The sequence below is a fragment of the Anabrus simplex genome, chromosome 2 (assembly GCF_040414725.1).
Source record: "Anabrus simplex isolate iqAnaSimp1 chromosome 2, ASM4041472v1, whole genome shotgun sequence".
Classification (NCBI taxonomy): Eukaryota; Metazoa; Arthropoda; class Insecta; order Orthoptera; family Tettigoniidae; genus Anabrus; species Anabrus simplex.
Genome location: NC_090266.1, coordinates 169,043,099 through 169,060,906, shown reverse-complemented (window position 1 = coordinate 169,060,906; position 17,808 = coordinate 169,043,099). Strand labels below are relative to the sequence as shown.

Sequence of the window (17,808 nt, the reverse complement as noted above, 5' to 3'; positions counted from 1 at the left end):
TGTCTTCACTTGTGCGGCAAACTCTTGTACCGTGTGATCGTCCTGATTATTAATGAACAACGTCCTGCAAAATTCACTTACACAAAATCAGATCGACTTTCATTGACACAAGGTTGTAATTCTTGGACTATGGACAGACACTCTGTAAGGCGAGAGTTTTAAACTTTTTAGTTCTTTTATAACCAGAGAATTTTCACGTCCTAGTTCGTGAAACATGGGCAACGGCTGAGTGGCCTAGTAAGTGGTCCTGAGAATCGGGATACCAGTTGCTATGGAATAAGAGTGGGCATCTCGGACATATTCTGAGTCATGGCCCTCCTTGTGTTCAGGCGACTAGGACTATACAATTCACCGGTCGCCCATAACCCGTTAGAGGAGAGATCCTCACTTGGATTATGTGCAAGTAGGGTAGCATCCTGCTTCATGAATTTACCGAGCTCAGAACATTTTAAGCAAGCCTCGGACCTATGGAAGTAACGTAGTCCCACTCCCATTTGACAGGCGAGGGACTCCTTGGAAACAACTTGGCGAACGAAATGGAATTCGATGGGGAGCTATCAATATTAATGGGGCTTATAGAAGAAAGAAAGTAGAACTGGCTGAGTCAGCAAAGAGAATGCATCTGGATGTGCTAGGAGTAAGTGATATTCGGGTAAGGGGAGATAACGAGGAAGAGATAGGAGATTATGAAGTGTACTTGACGGGTGTTAGAAAAGGAAGGGCAGAGTCTAGGGTAGGGCTCTTTATCAGACCATTGCGCGCAACATAGTTTCTGTTAGCCACGTAAATGGGCGAATGATGTGGGTAGATTTGTCAGTTGGAGGAATTAGGACTAGAATTGTCTCCATGTATTCACCATGTGAGGGTGCAGATGAGGATGAAGTTGACAAGTTTTATGAAGCATTGAGTGACATCGTGGTCAGGGTCAACAGCAAGGATAGAACAGTGCTAATGGGCTATTTCAATGCGAGAGTTGGAAATAGAACTGAAGAATACGAAAGGGTGATTGGTGAATGTGGGGAAGATATGGAAGCTAATGGGAATGGGAAGCGTTTGCTGGACATCTGTGCTAGTATGGGTTTAGCAGTTACGAATACATTCTTCAGGCATAAGGCTATTCACCGCTACACATGGGAGGCTAGGGGTACCAGATCCATAATAGACTATATCTTAACCGACTTCGAATTCAGGAAATCTGTTAGGAATGTACGAGTTTTTCGCGGATTTTTCGATGATACAGACCACTATCTGATCTGTAGTAAAGTAAGTATCTCTAGGCCTAGGGGAGAGAAAATGAAATCTGTCTTCAAACGAATAAGGGTAGAAAATCTCCAGGATGAGGAAATTAGTCAGAAGTACATGGATATGATTAGTGAGAACTTTCGAACAGTGGACAGTAAGCAGGTTCAGGATATAGAAAGTGAATGGGTGGCATACAGGGATGCTGTAGTAGAAACAGCAAGGGAATGCCTAGGAACAACTGTGTGTAAAGATGGGAAAAGGCGAACATCTTGGTGGAATGATGAAGTGAGAGCAGCTTGCAAACGTAAAAAGAAGGCTTATCAGAAATGGCTCCAAACAAGGGCCGAGGCAGACAGGGATTCGTACGTAGATGAAAGAAACAGAGCGAAACAAATATTCGTTGAATCCAAAAATAAGTCGTGGGAAGATTTTGGTAATAACCTGGAAAGGCTAGGTCAAGGAGCAGGGAAACCTTTCTGGACAGTAATAAAGAATCTTAGGAAGGGAGGGAAAAAGGAAATGAACAGTGTTTTGAGTAATTTAGGTGAACTCATAATAGATCCCAGGGGATCACTGGAAAGGTGGAGGGAATATTTTGAACATATCCTCAATGTAAAAGGAAATCATCCTGGTGGTGTTGTGAACAGCCAAGCTCATGGGGAGGAGGAAAATTATGTTGGTGAAATTACACTTGAGGAAGTGGAAAGGGTGGTAAATAAACTCCATTGTCATAAAGCAACAGGAATAGATGAAATTAGACCTGAAATGGTAAAGTATAGTGGGAAGGCAGGGATGAAATGGCTTCATAGAGTAGTAAAATTAGCATGGAGTGTTGGTAAGGTACCTTCAGATTGGACAAAAGCAGTAATTGCACCTATCTATAAGCAAGGGAACAGGAAGGATTGCAACAACTATCGAGGTATCTCATTGATTAGTATACCAGGCAAAGTATTCACTGGCATCTTGGAAGGGAGGGTGCGATCAGTCGTTGAGAGGAAGTTGGATGAAAACCAGTGCGGTTTCAGACACAGAGAGGCTGTCAGGATCAGATTTTCAGTATGCGCCAGGTAATTGAAAAATGCTACGAGAGGAATAGGCAGTTGTGTTTATGTTTCGTAGATCTAGAGAAAGCATATGACAGGGTACCGAGAGAAAATATTTTCGCTATACTGGGGGACTAAGGAATTAAAGGTAGATTATTAAAATCAATCAAAGGCATTTATGTTGACAATTGGGCTTCAGTGAGAATTGATGGTAGAATGAGTTCTTGGTTCAGGGTACTTACAGGGGTTAGATAAGGCTGCAATCTTTCACCTTTGCTGTTCGTAGTTTACGTGGATCATCTGCTGAAAGACATAAAATGGCAGGGAGGGATTCAGTTAGGTGGAAATGTAGTAAGCAGTCTGGCCTATGCTGACGACTTGGTCTTAATGGCAGATTGTGCCGAAAGCCTGCAGTCTAATAATTTGGAACTTGAAAATAGGTGCAATGAGTATGGTATGAAAATTAGCCTCTCGAAGACTAAATTGACGTCAGTAGGTAAGAAATTCAACAGAATGAATGTCAGATTGGTGATACAAAGCTAGAACAGGTCGATAATTTCAAGTATTTAGGTTGTGTGTTCTCCCAGGGTGTTAATATAATAAGTGAGATTGAAGCAAGCTGTCGTAAAGCTAATGCAGTGAGCTCGCAGTTGCGATCAACAGTATTCTGTAAGAACGAAGTCAGCTCCCAGACGAAGCTATCTTTACATCGGTCTGTTTTCAGACCAACTTTGCTTTACGGGAGTGAAAGCTGGGTGGACTCAGGATATCTTATTAATAAGTTAGAAGTAACAGACATGAAAGTAGCAAGAATGATTGCTGGTAAAAACAGGTGAGAACAATGGCAGGAGGGTACTCGGAGTAAGGAGATAAAGGCTAATTTAGGAATGAACTCGATGGATGAAGCTGAACGCATAAACCGGCTTCGGTGTTGGGGTCATGTGTCATGTGAGGGGAATGGAGGAGGATAGGTTACCTAGGAGAATAATGGACTCTGTTATGGAGGGTAAGAGGAGTAGAGGTAGACCAAGACGACGATGGTTAGACTCGGTTTCTAACGATTTAAAGATAAGAGGTATAGAACTAAATGAGGCCACAACACTAGTTGCAAATCGAGGATTGTGGCGACGTTTTGTAAATTCACAGAGGCTTACAGACTGAACGCTGAAAGGCATAACAGTCTATAATGATAATGTTTCCTCTGTTAGAACACCCCTGACCGAGCTCGATAGCTGCAGTCGCTTAATTGCGGCCAGTATCCAGTATCCAGTATTCGGGAGATAGTGGGTTCGAACCCCACTGTCGGCAACCCTGAAGATGGTTTTCCGTGGTTTTCCATTTTCACACCAGGCAAATGCTGGGGCTGTACCTTAATTAAGGCCACGGACGCTTCCTTCCCACTCCTAGCCCTTTCCTGTCCCATCGTCGCAATAAGACCTATCTGTGTCGATGCGACGTAAAGTAACTTGCAAAAAAAAAAAAAAAAAAAAAAAAAGCACACCCCTGTCCAAACTTCACGCCGATCCCCCAAGTGATTCACTTGCGGTCACCTGTATGCAGAACAGTAGTGGAGAAAACGACCTCGCAGGCAGCATTCGAACATATTTTGCAGAAGTCCCATAACCGACGTTTCCTTTCTTCGCTTTATCGAGTACAGCCCAAAACACTGGAACTTGAAACAAATGAAGTACAGTATACCGAGACAGGATTATTACGTAAAGAAACCAAATTATTTTCGTAAGAGTCTTTAGGTGTGTTTTTGTTTGCTTTTATTTTTTATATCTGAAGCCATCTTTTTTCAGTTTCGACTCAGTTAATTTATAACTGTTAGGCTCTTGAGTCTGCCGAATCTTTCTTTCTTTCTTTCTTTCTTTCTTTCTTTCTTTCTTTCTTTCTTTATCTATTTACCCTCCAGGGTTGGTTTTTCCCTCGGACTCAGCGAGGGATCCCACCTCTACCGCTTAAAGGGCAGTGTGCTGTAGCGTGAGACATTGGGTCGGGGGATAGAACTTGGGAAGAGGAACTGTACCTCGCCCAGGCGGTCTCGCCTGCTATGCTGAACAGGGGCCTTGGTGGGGGATGGGAGGATGGGAAGGGATAGACAAGGAAGAGGGAAGGAAGCGGCCGTGGCCTTAAGTTAGGTACCATACCGGCATTTGCCTGGAGGAGAAGTGGGAATCCATGGAAAGCCACTTCTAGGATGGCTGAGGTGGGAATCGAACCCACCTCTACTCAGTTGACCTCCCGAGGCCGTTCCAGCGTTCCAACCCTCGTACCACTTTTCAAATTTCGTGGCAGAGCACGGAATCGAACCCGGGGGGTGGCAGCTAATCACACTAACCACTACACCACAGAGGTGGACCAGACTGCCGAATCTAACTTTGAATAAATACATTTTTAAAGTACCTGCAAAAGAAGAATTTGCTTTACGTCGCATCGACACGGGTAGGTCTTATGGCGCCAATGGGGGAGGAAAAGCGTAGGAGGCGGAAGGAAGTGGCTATGGCCTTAAGTAATATACCTGAAAAAAGAAACAACTTAATTAAAATACAATGGTATGTTTCGTTCTTGAACGAACATAATCAGATTATGTCAAACCACAATCAAAATTTTATATATATATAAATAATTATGTTTGTTTCTGTTTAAATCCTTTAACACTTGAAATTTTGGAACTTACCGTAGTGAAGTCCTCACTTCTCTGCACTCTAGCGTTCTATGCTGATAAAGAATGAAACCTCATTCCATTTTAATTAAGGTGTTTCATCAGGCTAAAGAACCTAACAGTTATACATTTTTGGTGGGTGTTTATTTATTTATTTATTTATTTATTTATTTATTTATTTATTTATTTATTTATTTATTTATTTGATTATACACAGTAGGGTGCTGCGTACAGTATTTTATTGCGATGATTTCTACTTACTGTTCTTTCTATACAGGGACCAAGCAACCGTGAAGCCACCTTTCGAAGACAGTGGTGGAGGTTTAGTTCGTCAGAGATCCTTGCAACATGGGCGTGACGAGCTTTAAAGCCGAAAAATGGATTTTCACAGTTGTAAGTGCAACCGAACATAGAAAGCACGTTCACTATCTGCTTATAGAATCTCGGATATTCTTGTTGAGGAAATCTACGGCAAAACTCCCGCAAAGTATTAGATATGTTGAACCCATCTTTTAGCCAGGCTTTCATTTTAGTTCCACGAACTCCAAATACAGCAGCTATTTCCACAGTGCCGGCCCCATGGTGTAGGGGTAGCGTGCCTGCCTCTCGCCCGGAGGCCTCGGGTTCGACTCCCGGCCAGGTCAGGGATTTTTCTCTCGACTTGAGGGCTGGTTCGAGGTCACTCAGCCTACGTGATTAGAATTGAGGAGCTATCTGACGGTCAGATGGCGGCCCCGGTCTCGAAAGCTCAGAATAACGACCGAGAGGATGCGTCGTGCTGACCACACGGACCCTCGTAATCTGCAGGTCTTCGGGCTGAGCAGCGGTCGCTGGGCAGGCCAAAGCCCTTTCAAGAGCGTAAGTGCTGTTGGGGGGGGGGCTCCCACAGTACCATTATTCTCTTGAACCCCTCAATTTTATCAAACTTCTCTGTACTTTGCATAGATACGTTAAGGGAGTTAGGGTGATTATGTCGAAAGAAACCTTAAATTTGAAATCCAGCCAAGAGCTTCAATTTTTCCTCTCATTACCATTTTTTTTAAATTGGATCTACCAAGTGGAAAAATCGTTTAAAGATTTCTCCTCGTCTCAGCTATTAGATCTCGCAATGATAGGACATTTCATCGTACTTCACGTCCACAGATTCAACGAATTCCTTGAGTTGAAGACCATTGAGGCCTTGTGCCTAAAAAAGTTCATAGTGCAGACGACAACATTCACGCAAATTGCTTTACGTCGCAGCGATAGAGATAGGTCTTATGGCGACGACGGTATAGGAAAGGGCTAGGAATGGGAAGGAAGCATCCACGGCCTTAATTAAGGCACAGCCCAAGTATTTTTCTAATGTGAAAAAGGTAAACCACGGAAAACCATCTCAGGCCTGCCGACAGTGGGGATCGAACCCACTATCTCCCGAATGTGACTCAAACCGCGCAGTCACTCGCTTGGTGCAAACTGCTTCCTGGACCAGTGCGCTGATGGTACGGATGTGCTGCAAAAAGTACATATTTTAACTCTTAAGAAACTAATGAAGCAACTATGTTGTCCCCGAATGGCCGCAGCCCCGTCGGTGGTCACTGAGCAAATGCGCGGTAAGTAAAAAACGGAGGAAGTTAGACTGACCCATGTAACTCTTGCGCGCTGCCGCACAGGGAATACCGAGCTCGATTGCTGCAGTCGCTTACGTACGGCCAGTATCCAGTATTCGGGAGATAGTGGGTTCGAACCCAGCGAATGCTGGGGCTGTACCTTAATTAAGGCCACGGCCGCTTCCTTCCCAGCCCTATCCCTTTCCTGTCCCATCATCGCCGTAAGACCTATCTGTGTCGGTGCGACGTAAAGCCAATAGCAAAAAAAAAAAAAAAAGGCGCACCGGGAACGCAGTTCGGACATGTTTGTGTTAGAAAGAGACGTTTTCACTGAGGAATTGTATCCTTTAGATGACTCATTTTCCTGAATAACAGAAAAAGTCTCCGCGCTTTGTCTCTATGTGGGAATCACTCGTAAAGGAATTTCTCTAAACTAATCGTTTGCACACCTCTTTATATGAGTTTTCTTTTTCTTCTTTTTCTGTTTACCCTCCAGGTTCGGTTTTCCCCTCGGACTCAGCGAGGGATCCCACCGCTACCGCCTCAAGGTCAGTGTCCTCGAGCTTCAGACTCTGGGTCGGGGATACAACTGGGGAGGATGACCAGTACCTCGCCCAGGCGGCCTCACCTGCTATGCTGAACAGGAGCCTTGGTGGGGGATGGGAAGATTGGAAGGGATAGACAAGGAAGAGGGAAGGAAGCTACATTCTTGCTAGTTGTTTTACGTCGCACCGACACAGATAGGTCTTATGGCGACGATGGGATAGGAAAGGCCTAGGAATGGGCCTTAATTAAGGTACAGCCCCAGCATTTGCCTGGTGTGAAAATGGGAAACCACGGAAAACCATCTTCAGAGCTGCCGACAGTGGGATTCGAACCCACTATCTCCCGGATGCAAGCTCACAGCCGAGTGCCCCCGACCGCACGGCCAACTCGTCCGGTAGGGAAGGAAGCGACCTTGTCCTTAAGTTAGGTACCATCCTGGCATTTGCCTGGAGGAGAAGGGGTAAACCACGGAAAACCACTTCCAGGATGGCTGAGGTGGGAATCGAACCCACCTCTACTCAGTTTACCTCCCGAGACTGAGTCGACCCCGTTCCAGCCCTTGCACCACTTTTCAAATTTCGTGGCAAAGCCGGGAATCGAACCCGGACCTCCGGGGGTGGCAGCTAATCACACTAACCACTACACCACAGAGGCGGACTTAGACTATATATGAGTTTGCTGTGTCTAAAGTATCACAATTAAAACTTCTCTGTTCTAGTGTTAACATTTCAATGGAGTATAGCAGAATTTAGTTCACTAACATACTCTAATAGAATACTTTTAAAACTAGCACACCAACATACTGTACTTTTAAAAATTAAAATTTGGCTTTCGATCATATCGACCATGCAGTTGAGTTCTGTGAAGTACAGTGAACTCAGTTCATGGCGCGTTTAGGGTATTGCAATATTGTTGTGTTTATTTAAATTCTTGTGATTATTGACTGAACCGCTGATTGTAAATTAAATTAAACTAGGACAATCCAAGAAGGTACCAGAAATAAAACTTTAGAAAAAACATGCCTGTATAAGTTACTCATCCAAATTCACGTTTTAATTTTTTGGAGTGCAGTTTAACGAAGAATGTAGATTATTTATCATTAGGAAAGAAGAAGAAGAATATATGCTTTCTCTATAGAGGGTGAACCTGAATTCCACCAACTAACTTCCGGACGTTGTTCAGTGATACCATCTGAGTATAGGCCTATTGGTATAACTGACCGTGGCCTCCGGTGGCTCCTTACAGAGTAATTGCATTTCGTTTGGTTTGTTGCCGCAGATAGCTTTGTACCCGTATTGCACTGAACATAATAATACTGTTATTTGTTTCACGTCCGGCCTAAACGTTAGTTATTGACAGGCGCCGGGGTGACGGAGTCTCTTCCTGCAGGTGTTATTTTACGTGCTGGAAGCTAACGACACGGAGTTTTTACTTTTACAATATCTTTAAAGGTATATGACAGGCTTTTTCACTGTTGTGAAGGTATTTTCACAGAAACATGAATGACTGGGGTAACAAACAAAATAAATCATGATGATATTAGTAATCTGTAAAGGGCCACCGGAAACCACGGGTTCGTTATACCAATATGCTCAGAAGGTATCCCTGAACAAACTCCGGAACTTTGTCTCTTTTTTTTTACAATTTGTTCTACGTCACACTGACACAGTAAGGTTTCTTCCGCCTTGAGACAATCTTCTTGAGATCATCCCATTTCACAAGCTTTTAAGGTATATTTCTACCTTTTTAATACCGAAACCTTCATCAGAATAATATTTCTTATTCTACTGACCAATAATCAAGAACGTACGCAATACTACTACTGATCAAAATCGTCTTATGGTGACGATGGGATGGAAAAGGCCTAGGAGTGGGAAGGAAGCGGCCTTGGCCTTAATTAAGATACAGCCCCAGCATTTGCCTGGTATTAAAATGGGAAACCACGGAAAACCATGCTCAGGGGTGCCGACAGTGGGGTTCGAACCCACTATCTCCCGGATGCAAGCTCACAGCTGCGCGCCTCTAACTGCACGGCCGGAAGTTTGTCGGTGGAGTTCAGGCTCACCCTGTATAATGGCAAGCCATATGCAGGAGTTACTTTGGCTCATGATATATTTTTCGTTATTAGTGCTGAATGAAATACACGTGTTCTCGATGTTTAATTTCTGCTATGTTGACGTCTTAAATACTACTACTGATAAAAATTTTAAACGTTCTGGAAAAATATTGGTGAAAATGAGGTGTTTTAAAATCCCTGAAATCAGAATAGTAGGCCTACATGATTGTTCTTAATCTGTCGCTGCCAGTAAGGTGGTACTTCTGAAGGAGCTGCAAGGGGGGTAGCAAGGTTTCTTCCGCCTTGAGACAATCTTCTTGAGATCATCCCATTTCACAAGCTTTTAAAGCACATTTCTGCCTTTTTAATACCGAGACCTTCATCAGATTAATATTTCTTATTCTGCTGACCAATAATCAAGAATATACCCAATGCCTGCACAGAATATGAATTATGCACATTACATGCATTATCAAAAGGATCTGCCTCATCACAATAAGCATGCACGTTTTGAACGAGTCATTGTGTTCGTCAAATGATATAAGACTGAAACGGTGAATATACGACTCAGACAATTTTTTAGTGACAACCTTAGGAAGAAACTTTTTCTACTCGGTTCTCAGACCTGTATAGGCTGTGGTAATTAAAAAAATCGCACCAGGATATTATGGAAAATAAGTGTGTATTGTAGGTACACGCATTTAACTTTGAACCTCACTCGCTATGAATATGCAGTATTTAGACACTATTATTTCTAGCTTTCTTCTCAACTAATGAAAATGCAAATAAATAGTGGCTGTACTGGAATATGTCATTTTCCCTGGAGACGTGCTCAGTTGATATTTCCAAAGAATAGGTTAGACAATCATTTTTTCCACCCACCATGTGGTCACCATTTAAGTAACGTCCAGGGCATTGTAATGACGGACACCTGATGAACTCTGGTTTTTAAGCTTTGTTAGGCTGTTGATCATTGAACATGTGTTATGAACAAACTAGAAGTACACTCATGTGTTTAATACTGTTATGCTGATTGTTGTATTTCTGCGCATCCTTCGCTAGCCTCTAACTCTCAATAATCATACTCAAATCAGCAAAACACTCCTCTTAACCTCTCCATGGGAATTGTTTGCATTCCAGTTCGCTCAATCGAAAGTCAACATGTCAACATTATAACAGGCAGACACACAGACATGACACTGGCAAATGGGAGCACAGAACACTACAGGAAGTATTCATAGGAAGATAATTTTCGTCATCGTTGTTATCTGGTCTATGGCCTTTCATAAAACAGAAGGATGAGGCCACTGCAAGGGAGGTGAGTGTTTTCAGAGTGACTGCAATTGCGTGTGGAAATATAATTTTAAATGACCATGGGCACTTGTGTTCGAGCATGGGATTTATAGCCCTCATTACTGCATGTGGAAGTTTGAGATTCCCCAGATGAAATCCTGGTTTTATGTTATGTATGGCTGTTCATGGTGATGAAACCATAAAATGTTTCCTAGTTCCCATTCAATGAACAACATACACTCAAAGCCCTGAGTTCACCGGTTTGAGAACATAGCTTCATATGTTTGTTAACAGAGAACAGAAACCCTTGACATAACAATGTAAGGTATGTGCTGCAGGATCATGCACTCCATCGCGCTGTATGTGTCCGGCAACGATGAGCACGGCCGCATGATCCGCAGAACCCTGATGCGCTACCTCAACCTCTCGCTGATCCTCGTGCTGCGATCCATCAGCTCGGCAGTCAAGAGGCGGTTCCCTACCCTGGAACACGTGGTGGAAGCAGGTATGCTTATGAAGCACATACATATTTTATTTCCCTCACCACCCCCACCAACCCATGAAGAGCACACTGCTCTTAAATGCATCCTTGATAAGTGAATCATCATCGTATCATTGTGTACTGATATTTGGAATAAGTACTACTTATAAACAATCACAAGACCTTGGGGAATATTAAGGTATTATAAACTAAAACTGCGAATGAATGGTTTGGACATTGAAACCAAACTCGTAACATCTACTCAACTTATACTCAGATACTTCCTTGATGTAAAACGCTATCTACTTGTTGACTTCCTTTTGTGCAGAATAATTCACGACCATCGTAATATCCTCTGTTGTCAGGTCCACTGGATTTTCAGGAGATACACTTCTTAAATAATCCACTGATCTGCTGGTTAAAACGCAAAAAAAAAAACAAAAAAAAACACACTATTAATTCTTTGTTTTTTTTTGTCAATCCATAGCTTAATGTAAACAAAGAAATTGCTATATTGCAAAGCGAAAACGTGTTACAGTCAGATGAACATGATTTTAAAAGAAAAGGAGACATAATAACTGAAAAAATATTAATAATCACGGAATAAAATGTTTCGTGCTGCCAGATGGACATCCTGAGATCTGTAAAATCACAACAATAAACATAAAATTTCATATGATCGTGTAAAAATTTATTGAAAGATTCACATTAATACTGATACCAGTAATTATTCTGTTGCAAGTGAAGGTGTAATCTCCGTCTATAAAAGACGTTTTTCTGTACGTATTATTCTATGTTTATATATGTCTAATCATAAATTATATTATAACTGATCGATTTTTTTACCTGAAACTATACAAAACAGAACTAATTCTTCGCCTTAATACCTGTATAACATGGAAGATTTGCCTTTCTTTCAACAGCGGCAAACTAAATGTGGGCAAAAATTACAAAACTAATAAAAATTATCTGTGATTAGTCACAACTTATAATTATTGCCTTACTTCTCTGCCAACCAACATGCCACTCAGCACTGCAGTGAATGAGATTTCTCGCCCTCACGCACAAATACTACTGATCAGCTGTCGATGCGGCCTAACTTATACACTAAGGAAAATGGAAATTGCAGTTCCACGAAGGAACTGGTCATTCATGTTTATATTGAAAATATGGAATGTTGCCTGTTAGGTACGTAAATGATACCGGTTTCAGACCAACTGGATTGTTTACGGCCCTCACCAAGTGTATGAGAAGCCCAGTAGGTACGTAAATGATACCGGTTTCAGGCCAACTGGATTGTTTACGGCCCTCACCAAGTGTATGAGAAGCCCAGTAGGTACGTAAATGATACCGGTTTCAGGCCAACTGGATTGTTTACGGCCCTCACCAAGTGTATGAGAAGCCCAGTAGGTACGTAAATGATACCGGTTTCAGGCCAACTGGATTGTTTACGGCCCTCACCAAGTGTATGAGAAGCCCAGTAGAGCTTAGTTGACGTTTAGTCTGTGAGATGCAGTAACATGAAGTGTTCACTTGTTTGACATGCCTCGCCAACGTACCATCAACTGTCACCGGTTGAGGGGACCAGGATAATAGGTATGAGTGAGAGTGGGCTGTAACTACACGTGTTGGCCGGAGTGCATCTGCGGTACAACGTGTGTGACAGTAGTTGTCAAATTAAAGGACACATGCTCGGAGACTCGGGACCTCCCGACGAACAACAGTGCGGGAGGATCGTCACATCATTGGAATGTTCCAGATAGACTCCCCGAGCAACAGGAGCAGAAGTTCGAGCTACTTCGGCACCACGCTTTAGTCAACAAACATGTTGTAATCATCTGCATGCAGCTGACTTACGATCCGTTTGCCTGAAGCAAGTGTTTCACTGAATCCACAACATCGTCATGTGAGGCTTCCATTGAATGGTATGATGATGAAATGCGCTTTTGTCTTCGCCTACATGATCGTCACAATCGTGTACGATGAATATCGGGAAGAGGAACTGTGCCTCTCTCTTCCGGACCATCCCCTGCCGTTATAGCCTGGGAAGCTATTGGCTTTCATGTGAAATCATCATTAGTGATTGCAGAGGGTGAAATGGCTGCTTGACAGCATGTTGACATGGTTGTCAGTCTAGTGGTTGTCCCTCTGATGGTGACCGTTGTAAATGGGGTGTTTCAGCAGGACAGTGCTCGGCTTCACACTGCAGACATCTCCAGGAAGCTCTGCAAGACATAACTCTTTTACAGTTGTCCGCCAGGTCTCCCAACCTAAGACCTATCAAATGTATGTGGAACATAATGCGCAACTCCCCCTCAGCCACCCAAACTATAAGTTGTAACTATATATTTTTAGGGAAATGATAAGCAGCGTTTAGGGCAATATGTAGCGAATGTTATCACTAAAACTCACTCTGAAAGCATACAAAGACACATTTTTATAACGAAGTGTAGTTGAACCTCCATCTGTTAGTTAGGGACGAAATTTCTATGATAATGCACCCTTTCCTTCCTTTTCCGATCACTTTTTGCGTCAGGGGGTGAAAAAAGTGTGTGTTGTCTTCCGGGTTCTTCAGATACATACTAATATTGGGTGCCGTAACAGGTAGGCGTATTCGTATCGAAAGAAAAATCACAATGTAGGCCTATATGAGTACTGTTGCACGTCTCTTCACAACAAGTGTTCAAAATAACCCTCTCCCAGTTCTGCACACTGTGCTACTTTTCTTATAACGCTCTTTGGCGGTCTTATTAACATTGCCGATACGATAGTTGCTATTTTTGCACGAAGTTTACGCACAAGGTCAATCCTGTTTGCAATCTTCGTTTCATACATTTAATCGTACAATTAAGCCCATAAAAATGTACTAGGGCTTACATCATGTAATCTTAGAGTTGTAATCTTGCAAAGAAAAGAACACGACATAGTACATACGTAAATGTACTAATTTTATGCTCAGGTGTGCACTGCTCACTTCTTCAGCGAACCGCTGACACGAAGCATCGCGGGTGTGGTCATCTAGTTGCAGATATTCAGTTAGGTGGCGTTTTGAACGAGTGCCAGTGCAGATTATGTTTAATAATTCTGTGACTTTAATATGATATATAGTGTAAGAGAGGGACAACGGCCCTAACTTCATCACTTTATAAAGAAACAAATGAATAAATACCAAGTAAACAAATATTTCCAATGTGTGTGCCGCAGTTCTAGTACTTGTATGTAGGGGCCGATGACCTTCGATGTTAGGCCCCTTAAAACAACAAGCATCATCATCATCATCATCATCATCAGTACTTGTATGAGGTACTGCGGCAACACTTCTCTTACCATATTCACTTCCTCTAGATCTCTTTCCCATGTCCTCAATGTACGAGTTGCCATATGCAGAGTACCTAGTTAGCGTATTTTCTTCTCTACACTTTGGAACATACTGCGGTCTGGATGTCGTCTGTTTAGATATTACTCTACACAGAGCACAGCTGCTTGTAGTTCATTACGATCACACTCTCCAAATATAGTCAACATATCCATTAGTTTGTCAGTCGTATAACCTTGCCGTTTCATAGCTATGAATTCGACTCAAGTGAATGTTTACACGCCAGAGCTCTTTGTACTCTGAGCAATATACAGAACCGTCATGCGGCGTTCAGCAAATTAAGTTCGCGGTTAATCTACAGCCCCGACAGCATTAGGCAATTTCTCAGAATTTACTTTGTTCCGTGTAGCCGTTTGGTGCATCGAAATATGAAATATGAAAGTTCCCAAGTAGTATGTGTCTGAAGCATCCCGTACACTACCTACATTTTTAACTGGTGATTTTATTAACCATATTTTTTTCAATGTAATGATGTACAATATTTTAGTAAGAAAACATTATTTAACGTATATTTTATCACTGTTATCTTCTGATCAGCCTTGATGAGTTACGTACTACACGTTTTATATCGCTGGTCAGTTCTTGAACATAATCTCCTAGATACTTCTTCCGTTTTGTGCATGTCAGGAATTTCAATACATAATCACATATAACAGACCGTAGTTCGATCTCAGTATGGGGATCGGTAGCTTTTATTACATAATGCACGTAACCGCCTAAATGCAGCACCACTGTGTTGTTCAATTGAGATGGTTGAAGGCTGAATGTTTAGTGGATTAGCCATTCGGATGCGATGTACTTGTTCGATCTGATTACTTATGTATGCTGAACTGTGCAGAATTGTGTCACTATCCTTCCTGCATGAACTGCAGATATCCGTCACTTTCATGTGAGTAAATTTGATGTAGTCGGCTGTTTGTTGGAACAAGGTCATGGATTACCTTGAACCAGTTTTCTCTGGTGAGCTCTGCAGTACACGATGAAAGGCATACCTCCATACTCGGTTCCAGTGGACCATTATTATTGGTGCTAAATCCTGTCGAGATAACATTCGTGGGTCATATGGCATGCAACTCATATCGACTCGTAATGCTGTGCATGAGGAGCCTAGTGTGGAACGTCATAAAAGACTGTTGGCTACAGTTATTTACATCAGTCGGGGAACGGAAATACACGGCTTCCTTCCCTGCTAATGTCATAATCTTCCCCAATTTATCCAGTCATTTTCTATGTACTTCCGATTTCTGCTAATCTTCATACCAAAATCGCCCAATAATTAACTCTCTCTATTACGTAATTTACTGACCGACTCGTTGGCTGAATGGTTAGCGTACTGGCCTTCGGTTCAGAGGGTCCCGGGTTAGATTCTCGACCGGGTCGGGGTCTTTAATCGGTTCTGATTAATTCTTCTGGCTCGGGGACTGGGTGTATCTGTCACTCCCAACACTATCCTCATCATATGCAGACAACATACCACACTACCAACCACCACAAAAACACACAATAGTTATTACATCCCTTCATATAGGGTTGGTGTCAGGAAGGGCACCCTGCCGTAAAACAGGGCCAAATTCACATATGTGTGTGCGCCCCCACAGGTGTGGGAAAAAGCTGTAGCAAAAGAAGAAGAAGATTACGTAATTTAGTGACTTCAAAAGTTTGACTATGTTATCCTTACCTACTCCTTCACATGATGAATACGCCTAAAGTAATTCTAAAGCTGATTCCAGTCAGTCGTCAAGATATTCGTTTAATCGAGCAACTGGTGAACAATTTCACTCTTAAATTGTCTTAAAATCTCTTTCGGGGTCGACTTAGGCTGGAGTCGCTTTCATTTAAGGCATTTTAAGTATGAAAACATCTTGTCATCTCTTTCGAGGACGTTAATGAACTCCTACGGGACAAAAATTTGGATTCGACTCCATCAGTTACGACCATTAGCAGAGAAAATTTAAACAATTAACATTATAAACTTCTACGTACTCTCAAAAACTTCCACTCACAACTTGCTTGTTAAGTCTGCAAATTTCTCTTCCTTACCTTCCTACTGAAATTAGTAGGACCCTATCAGTTGCTTCAGTTGCTAGTTCGTTTGCTACGCAACTTCTGTGGAGCCTTGGATCTGCCAAGTGGAAGCTGGTGTGGTGATTATTGTTTTAAGAGGAAGTACAATTGGACAACCATCCTCTACCAAATGTATGCGAGATTCCATCACTACAATAGGTCCATGGCATAATTAACAAAATTTAAAAAAATATGTTAAGGTGCTCTTACTTATAAAGGATCATGTGTGTCTTTATGTAACTGGTTAGAAACCAACTGGGGAAGTGTGGACTGGGAATTCTTAGTCACTTGATCATAATATGGACGATTACACTTCAGGATATGGCCAAGATGTCCACTTCCATTTCGTCGTTAAGTCAAAGCCTCTGAATAGGGTGCGCAACTAAACTAGGATATAACTGATAGTACTCACGTGTGCTACATTATTCGTATGAATAGAATTACTGGAAAATGGGGCCTATATGCACTAGTTAAACCTAAATCTATTTCTGGCTAAAGAGCATATGGTGTTTACAGTGTACTACACAAGCTCGAACAAGATTGGCACTTTCATCGATTTGTGTCTGACCTTTAACTTCGTCAAAATGTGAGAGATCCCAGTAATGTCTTTCCATTTACAGACAGTTCCAGTGATGAATGGTGTGAAATGATGGCTAGTAAGGTCGGTTGGTATATATATTTCAGTGTGATAGATAGACCGATTTACAATAGCGCCTTCTGGCTTAGTAAGGAAAGCAACGGGAAATTACCCACACCTCATTTCCCTAGCACGCCTTTTCACATACGACCGGCTTTTCTATAACAGCTGAAAGCAGAACTGTAGGGGATCCAACCAGCGTTTTGGTTGAGGATATAACACACATACATATACATGTGCCCTGTTTTGCGAAGAATTCATTAAGAAAAGGATTTCATACTGTGTATGGATATCCATAATTCTGTTTTCTTAATAGTATAAGCGCCGGCTCCGCAAACTAGGGGTACTAAGCCTGCCTCTTACCGGGAGCACATTTAATCTGGATCTGAGGGATAGTTCGAGGTCTAGGCTAGTCATTCCATGTGAAAGCAATTGAGGAACTATCTGAGGGTGAGATAACGGCTACGGTATAGAAAACAACGGATAGAGGCCGAGAGGATTCGTCGCGCTGACCACGCGTAATCTCGTAATGTGCAGGCCTCCGGGCTAAGCAGTGGCCGCTTGGGAGACCAAGGCCCATTCAAGTTGTGGTTTTAGTTTGGCTTAGCAGTATATGTTACAACCAAACAATTTATGTTTAAATATTTTTAGGAGCCGATCGTTCGAAAGCATTTCGTGTGCAGTCATTTTTTACTTTTTCTGAAATTGTAAGTACAAATGCACGTAGTACTATAGTTTTGGCCCTACCGATAGCTCTAAACCTTGACTTGGCAGAAGACGTAGGGGAGAGTCATAAACCTCTCCTTGTTGGCACAC

At 42.3% G+C, this 17,808-nt stretch overlaps 1 protein-coding gene across 6 annotated transcripts in view; it reads left to right on the top strand.

Annotated features, from left to right (window-relative positions):
* LOC136863966 (uncharacterized) overlaps positions 1–17,808 on the top strand; it is a 458,924-nt gene that overhangs the window by 293,760 nt on the left and 147,356 nt on the right. For 3 of the 6 annotated variants that reach the window (XM_067140427.2, XM_067140426.2, XM_068226118.1), the window contains one exon: positions 10,773–10,939. The exons of 2 other annotated variants lie outside the window; for them this stretch is intronic. In XM_067140427.2, coding sequence (XP_066996528.2) covers positions 10,773–10,939 — 167 coding nt within the window. Of the gene's footprint in view, positions 1–10,759; positions 10,940–17,808 lie in introns of all 6 variants that reach the window. One more of the 6 variants, XM_067140428.2, reaches the window with a different exon arrangement.